This window comes from Notolabrus celidotus, chromosome 6 (assembly GCF_009762535.1).
Source record: "Notolabrus celidotus isolate fNotCel1 chromosome 6, fNotCel1.pri, whole genome shotgun sequence".
Taxonomy (NCBI): Eukaryota; Metazoa; Chordata; class Actinopteri; order Labriformes; family Labridae; genus Notolabrus; species Notolabrus celidotus.
Genome location: NC_048277.1, coordinates 26,970,396 through 26,988,471, shown reverse-complemented (window position 1 = coordinate 26,988,471; position 18,076 = coordinate 26,970,396). Strand labels below are relative to the sequence as shown.

The window sequence follows — 18,076 nt, the reverse complement described above, 5'->3', positions numbered from 1 at the left end:
TGTAAACTGGTAATAAATGAGCATGGCTGGCAAGGCATTTGGTCACTGAAAAGGCCTAACAGTGGATACTTGCACATATAGATTGACTTTGGTCCAGATGCCCGGCGAAGCTTTCCTGGCAGGAAGGGGTAAACAAATATGAGATTCTACTGCTATGCTAGTTAGACTGTGAGAAAGTGTTTGAGCCAATTGCTAATGCCAGCATGCTAACATGCTCACAATATCAACACTAACATGTGTATTTAGCTGGTAGAATGCTCAACATGTTTACCATTTTTTGTTTGGTACTTTTATTAGCATTTAACATTACATTTTTCCTTCAGCAACAACAAGTATAGAAGAGGATGATGGGTATGTCAACTTAAGGTATCTTGGGGTTATCTTTTGACCAATAATATAATCCTAGGGGAACATGATCGTGTGAGTTGAGGATTGTAGTGATCGACCCATCAAACCAGAGGAAAGTCTCAGGATTACCAAAGTAAGTAGAGTTCAGCCTATGGGGATCATGAATGTCAGTACAAGTTATGCATCAATTGTTGCAGTAGATTTTGAATAATTCTGCTAGTTAAGTTGAAGTTTGGACTTGCTGAGGGCCTGAGATAAAAAGGTTCATCCTCTTTTACGGTGGCACTGAAGGACAACACAAATTTACAAAAGATGAAACACTTTTACAAAAAGTTGGAGACAAATTTATATTTTGGAAAACATTTTTACATTTCATAAAACAAAATTACGAGCGTCGTAACCCCACTTGGGTTCCTACACTTGGTGTAACATCGCTCCATTGGTTTCTCTACATCCAATCAAACTTAATGACCCCTCCCTCGATCACTCCCTGATCACTTCCGGTATTTGGTACATTCCCTTTCCGTTAAAAATGAATGTAAATTTGCTTCAGAAATGGTAAAAGTGTTCCGTCGTTTGTAAAATTGTCTCCAGCTTTGTAAAAGTGTTTTTTTGATTTTGTAAATTTGTTTCCTTAAATGTAAATTTGTTTTCTTAAATGTAAATTTGTTTTGGCCTTGGTAAAAGTGTTTTGCTAATGTAATTCAGTTTCCAAAATGAAAATATGTTTTCCAAAATATAAATTTGTCTCCAACTTTGTAAAAGTGTTCCATATTTTGTAAATTTATTTTGTCCTTCAGGGCCACCGCACTCTTTGGACCATGAAAATCTTTACCAAATTTAGAAATTTCCAAAATTTGTTGAGATATTTTACTAAGAGCCAAAACAGAAGTAGCCCAAAAACCTGCTCTCATTAAAAACATATCAGTTAAGGGAGTCATGAGATTCCACTGAGGAAACCTTTTTTGGAAAGTGGTACCAACGTTTGAATTCACTCTGTATTTACAGACTAATAATCCATCATCTAGATCAGTGGCGCTCCAATGTAATAATTCAATCATAGCTGTGAGATGGACATTAAAAAGCCTCAGTCATCACATGCAGTCAAAATAGCAACTTTCATAATAAAAAAGCAGAGCCTGTGTAAACACTCATGATCATGCATACCTAGATGACAATACTCACATAGCTTGGCTTGAAAACAACATAACATTGATGCATCTTGACAGCCACAGACAGAAATTTGTAAAGACTAACCTTGATTAAACAGAAATATACTTCATAACTAAGCATTTAACACATGGCACTATGTCCTGAAGACCCTCACTAGATGTTACATGTTTGGCTTTTTGTGAGCACTACAGATATGGAAGACTTTGATGCTTGAATTCTTTCGAGTTGCTGATCCTGGTCCCCTGTCTTTTTCTCAGTCTGGTAGAACGTCATCAAAAACACTCAATGTTGAAGGGATATTGATGCACATACAGTAGCAGAGCTGTGTGATTGGTCAGGTAAGGCTGTATTTCAAAGAGGATGTCAGTAGTTAGGGTCTCACGCCTGCTAAAGAAAACAAACATTAAAGATCTTTTAGTCAACGCACCCATCATTAAACATAACTTCTCATGGTTTATTAGGTGTTAAAAGATTTTAGTCTCAGGGCTGTTAATCAAAGCTTTCACATGAGTACCTTGCTATGTATATACTGTATGTAACGTTTGCACATGAGATCAGGATCTTATAACATATACACTGTAGTCAAAGCCGGGACACTTCACTGTGTGATTGAAAGTTGTTACTTTGTCATTTGCCCTTTACTTCATTCCTCTGTGGTCTATTTTTGATGAAGAAGTGGAGAGGTTACCAACAAGGATTGCTATTTAAGTTCGAAGCCGACACTCGACAAACACTTTCCCACTTCGATTGTTCACGCTACAGCTCAAGGCTTGGGGGGCTCGCTGTCGGTAGAAGAAAAACAGCTTTCCTATACTAACATCAGAAAGTAATTACTGTTTCTTTCTCTGATTGATGCCTTTTTTAAACCGTCTCCACAACCTGCAGGATGGATTTTAGCTCTTTATCATCAGTACTGAGTGAATAAGCCTGGTGATCGGGACAGATTTGCTTCTTAAACTGTTAGTAATCCTCCCCAGCAGTCGGTTGTAATGTGACAATCGAGCAGCTGCACTGTGGTATGCCTAACAGCTCTCCGACACCCTGCGTGGCATTGGATGGCCCAGGTGGCAGTGGGTGAACAGTGCACCGCAAAGACACGACAGCCATGCCAGGAGTCTACAAGGTTCTTTATACTGGGAAACAAGGTCAGGGTGAGGGTTTTTTTTAAATATAGACCACAGTGCCTACAGAGGTGTGTCGTGCCAAAAATCTCTAGCAGCAGATTTGATTTACAGTGAACAGCTAGTCTGGCACAAAGGGAGGTTGGTGGGCTGTGGTGGTTATGAGTCCACAGAGGGTAATAAATCCATCACAGGCTACTCCCCTTGTCCACAGAATGTTTTGAAGGGCAAACAAACCTCAGCTAAACTCTGCTTCCCCCAGGACTTATCAAGATAAACCCTGGTTTAATGTGTGGGATGTGCACATTTGGGAGGAGGCATTACGCTCTGTGAATTGGGAAAAGTAGAAATAACACAGTTTGGAGATTCCGCACTCAAGTAAAACGACTGGATTTGAGAATTTGGAGTAGTGCGGGCATAATCAGCAAAATATACCAAAAAATGTCATTTTGAGGAAATGCCTTTTTATCGAGAAGGATTGATGTCACTCTCATGTCTGTGAATGTAATATTGAAGTAGGGACACTTTATCCAAGCTTAGGAAAAGTTAGTTGTGGCTTGGAATCATCACGTGGTTGTAACGTAATCAGCAAAGCCTCATGGAAGTCACTAACCCCAGCTGAGATTAAAAACACTCAAGACCCTCAGAAAAGAAACATGATTATTAAGTCTCTGGTTTTTGAATGAACTACATCACCAATGATGGGGGTTAGCCTCATGTCTTTCAAACAGAGTAATACTAATCTTTTGTCTAATATTTAACAAGAAAGCAAAATGTCACACCATCTGTTTTAAAGTATCAAATTTAAATGTATGCAGCCTTTCTTTGTTGTAGTTTGTCATGGTTTAAACTCCAGTTTAACTTGTATCACTGTTAGCTCACATGGGATACATAGCACAATATTTACAGCTTATGGAAAATACTCCAGTATAGAAACAGAAAAACAACAGAATGACCCTGGGGTACATTCAACCACTAATTACAGAAACTTAAGAGACTTACCATTGGTGTTAAACTTGCTCTTGAGTCCAGCTGCCAACTGGAACCAAGAAGAAAAAGACAGGAGAGACAAAGAAATGCAACAAAGAGGAAAAATAATTATGATTCAATAAAGAATATATGAATATTGGCCTCCTTTTATTTATATAAAGAAATAAAAAATAATACAACAGTCCCTAATTAATATATCAGGTTTATCTCATATGTATAAATAATTGACCTACCATATCAAAAATATTCTTGTTGATTAGTTCGGTTATACCGATCGGTAATACTTACACATTTTGAAAAAGGCATTGGGATGATAATAAATTAGGAGTTAAAAGATATAATTTTGGTGGAGTATGCTTTGGAGCCATGACTCTGTATATGAATAATAAGACAGGGTCTGCAATATCATCTAAAATAACATCTTAATAGTTTTTTAGTGAAGTGGGAAATGACAATATTGAGAATATCTCTCACTTTGCAAAACAAAAATCAAAACAGGCCTTGAGAGTCCACACACATTCACTGAAAATGTTCAAGTCTAGTGAGACGGACTACAAGCTAAGCTGGTGTAGCTACCTGCCTGAGTCAAAAATGAGTGAACAAAACCCGCTAGAAGAAAAAAACACAAACACCACCAGCCTTGGAATAGATTTAAATGCCAGACGTGAATCATCCTCAAGTGCATGGAGGTGGTTTGGCTTCCAACGGACGGATGTTGCTCAAAAGGTGAATGTCTTAAAGCGACATACTTCTTTACTTGGATGACTCAATTATCTGTTGATAAATAAGACCTGTTTTCTTCCATAGGTTTTATTTATTTATACCATTAACAACAACTAATATACTATTAACAAGAGCGGGCTGTTACACTTTTTTTTTTGAGTAAAGCAAAATAGTTATTGAGAAAATCCCCCCAAATATTCAGTTATTATTTATTGTTGTATCACACACCCCTAATAAGGAGTGCACCCGAGGGGATTGGGTTAATTGGATCAAACTGGTACAAATAGTCCATAATATATCTTAGTCATCACAACCTATTCAAAACAATGCAAACATTCCCAATTAAAGAAAGAGTGTCCCAAATTTGTGAAAACTTGCTGATCTGGCAACACCAAACACGCACACACACACACACACACACACACACACACACACACACACACACACACACACACACACACACACACACACACACACACACACACACACACGTGCTTTAATGCCAATAAACCGTGCTAACACCACAAGGATCAAATCACTCCATGCTGGTGAAACATGCATCAAGTGTTGTTTCCACCAATTACCTCTTGCACCTGTTTATCTGGTAAACTGAACAGTACAAAGAAACAAACAGGACCATGTCACAATACAGCCTTAAAGACAATATCTCTCCTCTTTTACAGACGACAGTATGTGTTTGTGTGCATTACCTTCCCAGGTGTAGAGCCCTTCTTGGTTTCCCACATGCCACGTTTGTTACCCATGTCACCTGGTTTTGTATCCTGCATCAGATAAAGTCCAACATGATCCCATCAGTACCAAACAATGTAGGAAGTTGCACTCTGATCATTCACTGAGGTGCCTACACATATATTAAGAAATATTCTGCTTCAGATGAAAGTTTTGAAGTATAAGGCATAAAGTAGAAAACAAAAATAGAAATACCAAAGTTAAGTAGAGGAACTTTGAGGTTGCATTTAAGTATAGCACATCAGAAAATGAGTTGATGTTGCTTTTGATTGTTAGAGACAAGTGTGGTGAAAAATTGGTGCAAAGTGATACCTTTATCAGTTTGAAGAGTAGACAGCAGGAAAGGTTTGAGGGAAGAAAACTGACAAAGAAGAGCAATAGCAGGGTGGAAAGACAGAAAGAAAAGAGATTTAAACTAATACAAAAGAGAATACAGAATATACACAGGCAGCAGACTGTTGTACAGCTTCATCCCATCAGGGGGAGTTGTTGCCGTATGAGAAAGGGTGAAGTTATTACTGCAGCTCTGGCCAAGACGTTTGACACTAAAGATATCTGGCTCATGAATTTCACTGTAGAACAATGTCACATGTCACCTAGCAGCACTGCAGCGTGCAGACATTGTGCAATGTCTTCAGAAGAGCAGTGAGTAACAGCAGCTGGTGTCCTTCTTTAAGAAAAGGACACAGTATGTATTAAGGACCAAGTTAAATATGACCTCTCTTATTCTGAAAATAGATAAAGCTAATTCATTATTCAATGTCCTTGTTTCCGTCAGTTTTAAGAGGAAAGAAGAGTGTTTTATACATTTGTTTGTGAAATTGTGAAGGGACCTGACTGGGGAAGTTGACTCATGTCCTCACCCTTGCTGGTCAACATGAGAATTACAAATCGGCTAAACACATTTTTTGTATTTTTTTTGTAGTAGTAAAACTGAAATGCTGCTCATATGTTGTGACTAGGCTGTATAGCGCAGCTATCCAACACTAGCCAGGAATGTCAGCATTGTGGCCACTAAGGAGGACTGATGACTGGCCGTGCTCGCTCTGCTAGTGTTAGCCCAACTCAGGGAACCAATTTGGCATCATTTATCTGCAGAAGATCCAATGTTTTGTCTTGTTCAATAACTTGTGCTGAATTCTGACCATTGTCTGAGTTTTTTCTTACCTTTAAACTGGTGAACTAGTCAGAATTTAAATTCAACTAAAACCACAAGGAAATGGGTTGCTTCAGAACATCCCTGGAAATGATCATCTTGATACTCTTGCCAGAATTTGGCTTTAAATATGTTGTATGGCCCTTGTCTTGAGATGGGAGGGACTGGTCATCAGGGTTTTTGTTTGTCTATTTGTTTGTTTGTTTGTCTGTTTGTACTTTAGTAATATATTTTCATTTATGTTTCTCTTTCTTCTCATGGTTATTATCTCATTGTTGTATGTGCAAATTACTTCTGACTTAATTAGTTTTTTGTTCTTCGCTATCTATTAAGTTATTTATTTGTCCTTTTCAGTTGTTACATGTACAAAACTACTTAAGTGTGTTTATCTGTTCGTTACTCTGTCATAATTGCAAAAAATGTAAATATATATATATTTTGTGAGAGTGAAATTGTAATTTTGTATTTATTTTTTTGCTTTAAAGCTCCTGTGAGGCACTTCCGCTCTGTCATGGTTTTAGCGCCCCCTGTGGCCAAAAAAACACTTTTATTTCTTACCTGATCTTGTTCTCTACATTTGTAAAAAAAAATGTTAAACCAAAATTCTCATCTTGCTAGCTGTTAACATCCAAACGTATCACTATTTGAGGATCTTTGAGGACTAAATTAAACAAAATTCTTCTTCTACAGCATGCCATTAACCTTTTTTTTTTACATGACACCTACCGTGCACTAGTAGTTTCATGCAATATAATAAATAATACAAAAAAAGTCAAATTTTGATGGTTTGATAGTTCATAAAAAAGCATTAATCGTCATTTTAGTCGGTCATAAACAGCAAAAAAAAAAAAAAAACGCAAGGAGCTTTAATTGAGTCTATCTTAAAAAGTATTGTATACCCTGCATGTACTGTAATACAATCCATGAATACTGACAAAGTGATTGATGGGTGTACAGAGGGGTGTGGAAATGGCTGTGCATGGAAGTATGTTGGTATTTAGCCTCTTGACACATTACAACTACCTACTGCTCTCTGAGTGGACAGTTGTCTGAAACAATGAGGATAATGTTTTTCTTCCATCCAATGATTTTCCATGTTTATGCTTACTGTTAAAATGAATTTAAAATCTTTTAAATCACATAAAAACAGAAAAACAAAGAGGTGATGTTAAGTAAGCTGTCCATGTGGTGTCACTACAGTCCAGAAAGCGACTTGGTTCACACACAGAGCTCTGATAATAAGGCTGCAGCCAACAAAAGAGTGGCATGTTGATGTGCAAGTGAGCACATTAGCGTGAACAGAATATCAAAGGATTACTTCATTCACGTAACACCGGTGTCTCTTTTACAATAATGTGTGTGTGATGAAGACAGGGATTTGTCAGGCCTTACTGCTGGCTTTGCTGGTGATGCTGCCGCTGGTGCCGGTGCTGCTGCTGGTGCAGGTGCAGGTGAAGGTGAAGGTGCTGCTGGCTTCTCCGCCTCTGCAGGCTTTGCCATCCAACTGTTGACACGTCCAGTCACGCCCCCTTTTATACCAGCTACATCCTGGGAAAAGACATATATCAGATGCTCAACTTTGTATCAGTAGATCTCTCTCTATCCTTGCCTCTTTCACTCGTCCTCTCTACCTTGTTGGCAGGGGTTGGACTCTCAGAGGAGCTGCCGACATTTCCTTTCTCCCACATGCTCTTGATGCCCCGCGTGCCTCCTGTAGGAATATCTGCCATCAGAGACTTGGGGGATTTGGCTTCTTTGTTTCCCTGGAAATAGAGGATGGATTAATTTTTTTCAAGGGCAATAACTTTGCTGCATTGACTGAGGATTACTGGTGGAAAGCAACATCCATTATAATCATATTTTAGGCACTTTGAGCACAGCTTAAGGTACCATGTATTTACCAAATTCATACTTAACATTACTGCAATATGATATGATCATAATACAAATGCAGTGTTAAGGTTAAAAGTCTGGTTTTAAATTGATTGGGATTAATAGCTCCTATGGGAAAAGTCTTCCTCTTGTCATGTTAAGAAAAAATTATCCAAAAAGTTTGTTAAAGAACTCTTTTTTTTTCCATATATCCTCTTTATTCACGATTTATTCTTAAAACTAGTAGTTAGAAATACACCTACCTAGACCTGTAATGTTACTTAGGCAGAATTTGACATCAGTATATTAATAATATGACCACATTTTAGCTAAAATTAAGTGTCTGTATTTTCTCACTTTTAAGGTTTTTTGTTGATAACACCCTTTCTTTATCTTAATAAGGATTTTAAATGCAGGACTCATGCGTGTGATGAGTATTTCTACTTCATTGTATTGATATCTCCTTGCAATTGGGGATCTGATTATTTAAGCTTGCCACTGATAAAACTGAGAAGATTTGTTGATACTCACCTGGATGGCAGAAGCGTACTGGTCCATTCTGTTTCCTATCTTGGACACCATTGGAGTGTGAAACGCTCTGGGTGTGCTGCTGTGTGATTGCACAACACATGAGACATTAGTAAGGCTCATCAAGACTGTTGGTAAGACTATAATTTGTTCACACTAAAACACCTTGCGTGGCTCACCTTTTCTGGGCTGATTTGGTTAAGAATTCTGCCTTCTCCCCAATCTGTACAAAGCAGTGACATATTTTAAGATTATGTCACCAGGCATTGACTTCCACAATTAAAATCTGACATGGTCAAAGTGTCCCAACTTCCTTCTTATGTCATAGACAACTTCACTGGGAGACAGACCAAAAGGTCTCTGTGTCCTGAACACTGTGTGGGTTCGTCCCAGAGACATAACTGGAGAGCTGTTTGTCTGGCAGCCAGGACCCACCCACACACACACACACACACACGCGCGCACACACACAAGCATAAAAAACGTACACAGCTCACACACACATTCTTGTTTGCTTGACTCCAGAGGACATTATCTCGCCATGCATCTATTGCATGGAGACTTAATCTAATCTTTATCTTAGCCGTGACTCTCCAGTCTTAATTTAAGCTTTACCCTAACCTTAAACCAAGTCACCCCCCTAAACATGTCACTTTTTCATATTACCCCTGAAGAGGAAAGTGAGTCCCTACAACCTGAGTAATAAAATACGTCCACATACACACACCGATTACTGCTGATCAAAATGAATTATACACAAAACATTCTCAACATTCCTCCAAAAATACTCCATCAACAAAATTACCCAGGCATCGTTCTTTTTGATAACCATATTTGACCAAAGCACAGGCACCAGCTGACCTTTGCTTTTGCTTTTTTTCCCAGTTCTTTTCAACTAACAATACATTGACATTAACCATGGAAATTATCAAACAAACAACAAAATTAGGCCCAAAATCCTACCTGACCTTTAATGGAAAAAGTGATTAAGGCTAATTTTACAAAGTCCTACAGAAGAGCTGTTCTAACCATCAGTTTTTGGGCTGACTAAGCCCTAAGCTAAGCTGACTAAATGCATTCTGTGTTGAGGATAACGCTTCTTGTTCTGACACATTTACCAGTAACATCTAAGCATCATGCTGTCTTCATTTTTTCATTTCAGTATTGCAATACAATGAAATACGAGACACTTTTTCACTTGCCCATAGATAGATAGATAGATAGATAGATAGATAGATAGATAGATAGATAGATAGATAGGTAGGTAGGTAGGTAGGTAGGTAGGTAGATAGATAGATAGATAGATAGATAGATAGATAGATAGATAGATAGATAGATAGATAGATAGATAGATAGATAGATAGATAGATAGTTAGATAGATAGATAGATAGATAGATAGATAGATAGATAGATAGATAGACAGATAGATAGATAGATAGATAGATAGATTGATAGATTGATAGGTTGGGTGTGGGGAGGTGGATGATTTTGGGGGAAGTGTTTGTGGTGCAAAGAGGTAACTAGCCATAAAGATGGTGCTTGATTTATTCATCCAGGTTTTTAGAAAACCAATTAAGATTCCCACCTCAACCCAAGTACAATCAAACAGAATCTGATCACAACTGCTTTCATCCATGAACTCTAAGGCATGAGCAGTCAGGGTCAAACTTTTGAAAAAGAAAAACCTTGGTTGGTAAAACTCAACAAGTCTACATGATTAAACACCGATGGAGTTAAGCCAGAAAATATGTCATAAACAAATGTAGGAGATCAATCTTTTCTTCATGCTGGAGAACAACCTTCAGATATTTGCGCCTTTACTCCAAGACGTACCTTTGCCGATCCTTTAGGACTGATAGCAAAGGACGGTTTTGAAGACACCTCCTCTTCCATCTGTTTCTTCTTCTCTGCAGCCTCTGCCCTCCTTTTCTCAATCTCCTCTTTCATCCTCTTCCTCTCCTCCTGTTACACAAAGCAAAATGTCATCCGACATGTTTTCCATGGGTTACAAACAAATTCCTCTTCATGTAGGATTTTCTCTTTGATGCATGATGAAGTCCATGTGAACCACATCTTCACTCCCAAGTCTTTTCTCACCTGTTCTTTGGCTTTCCTCTCCTCCATCTCCTGTTTCTTCTGCCTCTCCTCCTCTTCCATGATCTTCCTCCTCTCCTCTCTCTTCTTCTTCAGCCCCTCCAGCTCAGCCTCTGCGCCCTGCTGCTTCTGCTTCATCTTCTCAATCTCCTCGCTCTCTGCGTCGTTTCGTCGGCGCTTCAGCTCCTGCAGTTTACGTTCGGCCTCCTGTCGCTCCGCGTCATCTGCCTTGGTGGAGGGAACATTGTCCCTGTTCACAAATAACTAAAACATTTTAATGACCAGTACATCATAAAACCATCATGTACCATCATCCTATTATGCTAAGTATTCAACAAACTAGAACTTTGAAAAAAAACATGGCATCAGACTAATTTAACTTGATAACCATACTTTTTAGAATTTAGCACCTGGGGGAAATGAATAGGGATGCCAAAGTTAATGGGATAATAACATGATAACACATATACATTTTATCACCACAAAAATTTAGTTTAAAGTCTTGAAGGTACATTTAGAAGAGATTAAAAACTTTGATTAATCGTGAGTTAAAAATTATGCGATTAATTTGGATTGAAAAATAGACAGGCCTAGTTTAAAGCAATTCTAATCCAATCCCTGGCAATGGTCTTCGCTGAACTTGAGGGTCAGAGTTACAACAGAAGCGATGAAAGGAGCTGTGAATTTGTTTGGCCCTAGAGTGCAGTGTCAACAAGTCTTCCCAGAGTAGCACATCCAAATAATTTAAGATTATCTGGAAAATTTGGATTAATGTTAAAATTATTGCATAAAGCAGATGCTAACTGATGTTTCAAAGGGAAGGTTAAACTCGTTCATTGTATTCAATCAGGGTCAGGGGATCCAGAGAATAGAAATGATCATACAGGGGCATGAATGTCTCAAATCAATCTCACAAGAATTCATCTAAAATTTGAGATATTTCAGTCCAGACTTAAGTTTGGTGTCGATCTACAGACACACATAATGCCTTTGACATATGCATTTAACCCTCCTGTTATGTTGCAGGTCAATTTGATCCATTTTAAAGTTAAAAACTCTTTAGAAAAATGTTAAAAGTATTTTTTCGGTATGAAACTTCTTCTGCTTGGCTTAATTAGCGCAATCAACATATAGAATATTTTATCAACATCACTTCATAAACAAAAAAAATAATAATAATGAAATGCAAATAAAATTAACAAAAATCTAAGTCATGTAAAACTATTGTAATTATATTTAAGTCTGTCCAATGTACTATAAAAAAAAGTTTTAACATGAATTTTAATAAAAAATGAGTGAGTTATCCTCATTGAACCATAATCTGTGAGAATTAAAGAACACCAATGCACCAAATATTGATTCAAATGGTTAGTAATGGAGTTAATGATGAGATTAAAAAATGTTTATTGGGATTTTTTTGGGTTCTGACACTTTTGGATCATTAAATATGCCCTGGGTCAAATTGACCCACGAACATTATTGCTGTCCCTAAGAAACGAAAATAACAGGAGGGTTAAGATAAAATACATATAAAACTTATATGGCAAGGTGACCTATTATATATAGCGTTAACATGATGGGTAGTATGATAGTAGTGCTCTGACATTGTTACAAAAAAGTTTATGAAATTTGAACTTCATGCATGTGTCATTTGGGAGTGAGAGGTCTGGTAAACTCTACCTTGACGGCTTCTCTGTTTTCTTCAGTTTATTCTCAAAGAGAGCGCTGGCAGGTTTGGCTGGTTCATTCTTCCAGAAAATAAAAGGCAAATAGTGAGAGAGTGAATATTTTTCATACAAATGCTTCATCTTCTATATGTAAGGAGCATACATTCAATATATTGCATGATGATAATTGTTTGTACCTTTTCTTTCAAACCAAATCTCTTTGGCTTCTCCTCCTTAAAAAAAGAGGAAAGGAATATCACATTTATGAAAACCTGGGAACTCGTGAATATCATGTGTAACTTTGTTAGATCCAAACGTGTGCATCAGGCTTTTTTACAGACAAAGTAAATCAAATCTACCTCCTCTTTCTTCTTCTCCATCTCTTTCTTTTTACGCTTCTCCTCTTCCTCCTTTTTCTTATTTTCTTCAGCCTCCTTTTTCCGCTTTTCCTCCTCATCCTTCTTTTTAGCTTCCATCTCCTTTTTCCGCCTCTCCTCCTCCTCTTTCTTCTTCTTCTCCTCTAGCTCTTTCTTCCTCTGCTTTTCTTCCTCCTCTTTTTTCTTCTTCTCTTCCACTTCTCTTCTTCGTTTCTCTTCCTTTTCTTTCTTCTTCTTCTCCTCCTCCATCTCCCTTTTCTGTCTTTCTGCTTCTTCTCGCTTCAGTTTCTCTTCCATGTCCTGTTCCTGTTTTTCCTGTTCCTCTTTTCTCAGCCTCTCATCCATTTCTTTTTGTTGGTTTTCTTCCTCTTCCCCTCTCTTTCTTTCCTCCTCCTCCTTTAGCTGCCTTTCTTCTTCCTCTTTCTTCAGTTTTTCTTCCATTTCCCTTTTTTGCCTTTCCTCTTCTTCTAGCCTCTGCTTTTCTTCCATCTCCTTTTGTTGATTTTCCTCCTCTTCTCTCTTCCTTCTCTCTTCCTCCTCGTCAACATCAGGCACATCTTTCTCTTCAGCATCTTGCTCAACATCTTCTTCTGTTGCTGCAGTCTTCTCCTCTATCTCCTCCTTAAAAAAGTGAGATATTTGGTCACTTTTTGGTAATTTATTCAGAAAATTCAACAGAATTCTAAAATAAGCTTTAATATCTGGATTTCTGTGTTCACGGTTTACTGATTCAAACTGTTTTCATATACAAATCTTCACACATCTTTCACTTTACCTTCTCATCTTCCTTTCTCTCCTCCTCGTCTTTCCTCCAGGAGTTTGAATCTATTTCTGCCACCTCCTCCTGGACTGGTTCCTCCTCCTCCTTCTTCTCCTCTTCCTCTGTATGTTCCTGTCTGCTGCTGCTGCGATCGGCAGTCTGTTCCTCCTGCATGTCGTCTGTACCGTTGGTGGTGCTGATCGTGGGGTCAAGCTCCTTCTGTCTCTCCACGGCCTCCTGCATTCTCTTCTGCCTGCGCTCCTCTCTTTTGGCGAGCCGGTCCAGAAGTACCTGGTCGTCATCTTCACCTCCGGCGCTGGTTGTGGTGGACGAGTCGGTCTCTGTCACACTGTAAGCAAATAAAATCACAGATGGGCATGTATTAAAAGTTATTGCATTGTCTATCAATATTGTCTAACCCTTTTTTATTCATCATCTACGTCGAGGTGTGCCATCAGTCCAGCCACTCGATCATGTCTGCCGGCCCCACCAGCAAAATATGTCACAGATAGTTGGCTTCACATCTCACATGGGCAGAACTGAAGCCGGATTGTCCATTCCAGACACAGTCATTGGTCTGAACTGTTAGCCCCACAGTCAACAGGCTGTCTTATGAATCTCCTTGACTCTTGTTTCCCTGGTTGGTCCTACATCCCAGTGTAAAACACCTGAGACTTGAGACGTTACTCTGTACCTGTTAGTATCAATCACGTCAGTGGATCCAGGCTCCTCTATGTCCTTCATCTTCTTCCTCTCCTCCCTCGCACGTCGCCTTCGCTCTCGAGCCTCCTCTTCATCATCATCATTGGGAGAACCGACGCTGAAATATCAGACATACAGATAAAGTAGGTACATGTACTCCAACCTGAGGCAGCCATTGAAACAATAGAACAAAAAAATTGAATGAAGTGTTGTCCAACAGCTTATGAACAAGTTTTGAGAAATTCACATTGACAAATTCATTTCAGTTAGATCCAACAAATGTTCCCAAAATGGACATCAAACACAGTAGATCAAATTTAAAGTGCAACTTTCAGGTTGGAGGCCCAATGTGAACCAACGTGTGAAAATATGGTTTTGACAGTTTCAATTCAATATGAATGACTACACTACAGTCACTTCTGGAGTCATGAGTGCTAGTTTTATTCAAAGGCAGTGCAAACATCCAATATTATGAGATCTGCTTGTAACTATTTGTACCAGTTGTGAAGAATACCAAAAGGGTCAAATACACCCAATTAACTTATTGTTATTATTAGTATTCAGTGTTTCACCAGGAAAGCAAAAAGAGTTGATAATTAAACATGCATTTGGAGAGTGCAGACCTCTACAAAGGCTGACTTTGAAATCTGCTACTGCAACCAATGTTCTAAACTTTAAGAATTATTAATGACTGTGAGTGGTCTGCATTAATGTCCAACAGGTTCTCCTTTGGCTCATGATACACCCTTCCACCAAGTTTCATAACACTTCGGCAAGTGGTTTTTCCACAACACTGGCAACAAGTAAATGGTGCTGGAAACATGACTTTCTCTGCGGTGACTATAGTCGAAAGTCTGCACGATGTTTTTCTAACTGTAATACCTAAAAATAGTTGTACGATCCAAAAATTCACAAGTTAACAATGTAGAAACAACAATAAGAAACACATATCCTGCATGCATCTCTATCTGAGATGTTAAGGAACTTGAATGAAATGACACCCATGACGTAAATGTAAACAAACATGGAGACAGAATCGGCAAAGATAAGGTGAAAAAGATACAATGAAAAGATCACGATGACTCAGTTTATCTATCCACTCATGCTTCCATCCTCCCAACTCACTCCCATAGACATTGACCTTCATCTCAAACTGTGAGTACATCCACTGGGAAACTTTTGAGCCTACAAAGCTGGATTTCTCCAAGCTCGACTAGGCTTTATGAGAGCCAGAGAGTGTTAGAAATGGCTCATTTAGAGCAGGGGTTTTATTTTTCTTCTGATCACCCTGAACCTGCAACACAATCTTTTACAGATGCTGTAAGGGAAAGAGATGATAGGGCTCATGTCAGTCTTTAAGACATAAACAAAGATTGAAGCAAGGTGGAAATCTGACAAATCCTCAGGCACAGGTTTCTACTAACAACCCATATCTCACAAAAGTAACTCAGTTAATGTTACTCCACCCAAAGTCAGTGTTTGGCTGTAAAGTGACAAAAACGTGGAGGGAAATACGAAGAGCGTTTAGAAGAATTTAGAGCTAAGATGAGAAAAATCAACTGAATTACGCAGACAAAATCAAGTGTTTCAAAGGAAGTCATCTCGAGCTAGAATTAAATTGTCAGGCGAAACATTCCAAGCTCAAAGAAGCAGGACAGTGTGTTGGCACTGCTGGCAGGGCTGGCTGCATGACTGTGAGAAAAATTGCCAGGAATGCCTGATTTTTCCACTGTGGTGCTGATCAGACCTCAGATATGACAGCCAGTGAGTTCAGAACATGAAGAAAGTCGCGTCTAGGGATTTGATCTATTGCACAGCGAAGTACACCTTCAGTGTGTGTTCACTGCCCGTGCTTTAAAGGTTAAAGTTTCTCTATTTTCAACAAATTCAATGAAAATGCCAAAAGAAAAATCAGCTTTGTCATAGTGGTATAAGGTCTGTTTGTATGGGACCATTTTCAGCAGTTGAAATGAACAGATTCTTCTCAGGTAAGTATTTACTGCTGTAAGATGTATGATGGATTTATTTCTGATCACAACAGAGTAATCAGAGATGTAGACACCAGCTGGTACACTGGTATCAGAAATATGATATACAGTTTGTCTCTCTGTTGTTGCATGTGATCCCTCTTACTGGTATTTTTGTATTATCTAAGTGCATAGAGAGAGAGAGAGAGACAGATGGAGGTGACAGAGAGCAGGAGGCAAATCCAAACAGCAGCACAGCCGACTGACTCCCAGATGAGCTGAAAAGGCGGCGCAGGTCATTAAACCGCCAACGCCTGAGTGCAGTCCAAGTCCTCCTGTCTACTCTGCTCTGCACAGGAATGACACATTCACAAAAACACACAGTGAGCCAGAATCACTGAGCATCTGTCTCAAAGAGTTGTCATGACCAGTGGATCATTAGAGGAGTGAGTTTTAAGATCAAAGGAGAGACATCTTGAACATCTTTTAAATGGAGCACAGCTTTACAGTCAAGTTTGGCTTTTTGGATAAACAAAGGTACACAGCTGGCTTTTATAACTTTGGGTTACACTTCACATGTAGCCTTTAAAGCAAAAGTGGGATAATGTAAGCTCTTAATGATCAGATATGATGCATTCATGTCTGACTTGTTAGTCTGTTAACCCTCCTGTTATGTTCCTTTCTCTGGAACAGCAATAATGTTCCTGGGTCAATTTGACCCGGGGCATATTCAATTATCCAAAAGAGTCAGAACCCCCCAAAAAAACAATAAAAAAATTTTTAATCTAATATTTAACTCCATTACTAACCATTTAAATCAAGATTTAGTCCATTGGTGTTCTTTAATTCTCACAGATCATGGTTCAATGAGGATAACTCACTCGTTTTTCATTTAAATTAATGTTAAAACTTTTTTAATGTACATTGGAAAGCCCTAAATATAAATGCAATAGTTTTTTATGACATAGATTTTATTATATTTTATTTTATTTTACATTTTGAAATTTTATTTTTATGGAGGGATGTTGATAAATTAACGAGACACCTCTTCTGTCACATGCTGCCCAGATTTTTATGCTGCATTTAGCTGGTTTGGAAGGCATATATTGACTAAGATAGACTTTTAAAAGGGTCAATTTGATCCACAACATAACAGGAGGGTTAAACACAAATAAGGATAGACGGGATACCCGTTAGCATCATGCAATTTACACCATTCATCCTCTTTTTCTTTACTAAACTGAACATGCATTTAAACGTGAATGTCCTTATGTGGTGAATGTGTGTGTAAGTGTGTTTTGCATTTATGGATAGATATTCTTAAAAGAATTGCTCACGTGTCAGTTTCAATGCGCATCTGCTCCCTCCTCTGCCTCCTCAGCTCCATGCGGCGGTCAAAGTCATCATCCATGATGCCCAAAAGATTCTCCTCACTTTCTCACTGAAACACCCAGAGGTTATTACAGGTTATTTTCAAATATGGTCAGTCCATTAGTTTTCACATACTTGATCAACATTGTTTCATTAAGAGATAAATCTGCTTGAAAAATCTTCTAAATGCTGCAGCACATAGCACATTTTAGAGTACAGTTTCATCAATAAACCATAATAAGACCACCTAACACAGCGTCATGACACAGACAGGAACATAAAGAACATTTACATCCTTTGTTGGTTTATAATACCTCTGCAGCAGCTGAAGTTTAGTCCATGAACAGCAGCGTCTCCCTCTCTTCAAATATCAACCTCTACAGTCTGGTTTATATCTCGGCCCTTCTGCAGCACTAAGAATTCCTGCTTGTTCCTTCATCCACTTTAACTACCAGAAAAGGCAAAGCCTGCCTCTG

At 38.5% G+C, this 18,076-nt stretch overlaps 1 protein-coding gene across 1 annotated transcript; it reads right to left on the bottom strand.

Moving 5' to 3' along the window:
* Positions 1 to 1,062: 1,062 nt before the first annotated feature.
* Positions 1,063 to 18,055, bottom strand: cald1b (caldesmon 1b). The gene is made up of 17 exons (XM_034685158.1): positions 17,915 to 18,055; positions 17,567 to 17,670; positions 14,255 to 14,380; positions 13,576 to 13,909; positions 12,981 to 13,421; positions 12,783 to 12,803; positions 12,621 to 12,656; positions 12,437 to 12,504; positions 10,760 to 11,006; positions 10,496 to 10,624; positions 8,841 to 8,884; positions 8,665 to 8,740; positions 7,893 to 8,024; positions 7,654 to 7,809; positions 5,066 to 5,137; positions 3,645 to 3,681; positions 1,063 to 1,908 (listed from the first exon to the last, which is right to left on the bottom strand). Exons 2-17 carry the CDS (start codon positions 17,638 to 17,640, stop codon positions 1,892 to 1,894), a joined length of 2,010 nt encoding a protein of 669 aa, XP_034541049.1. The 5' UTR covers positions 17,641 to 17,670; positions 17,915 to 18,055; the 3' UTR covers positions 1,063 to 1,891.
* Between the last annotated feature and the right edge of the window lie 21 nt (positions 18,056 to 18,076).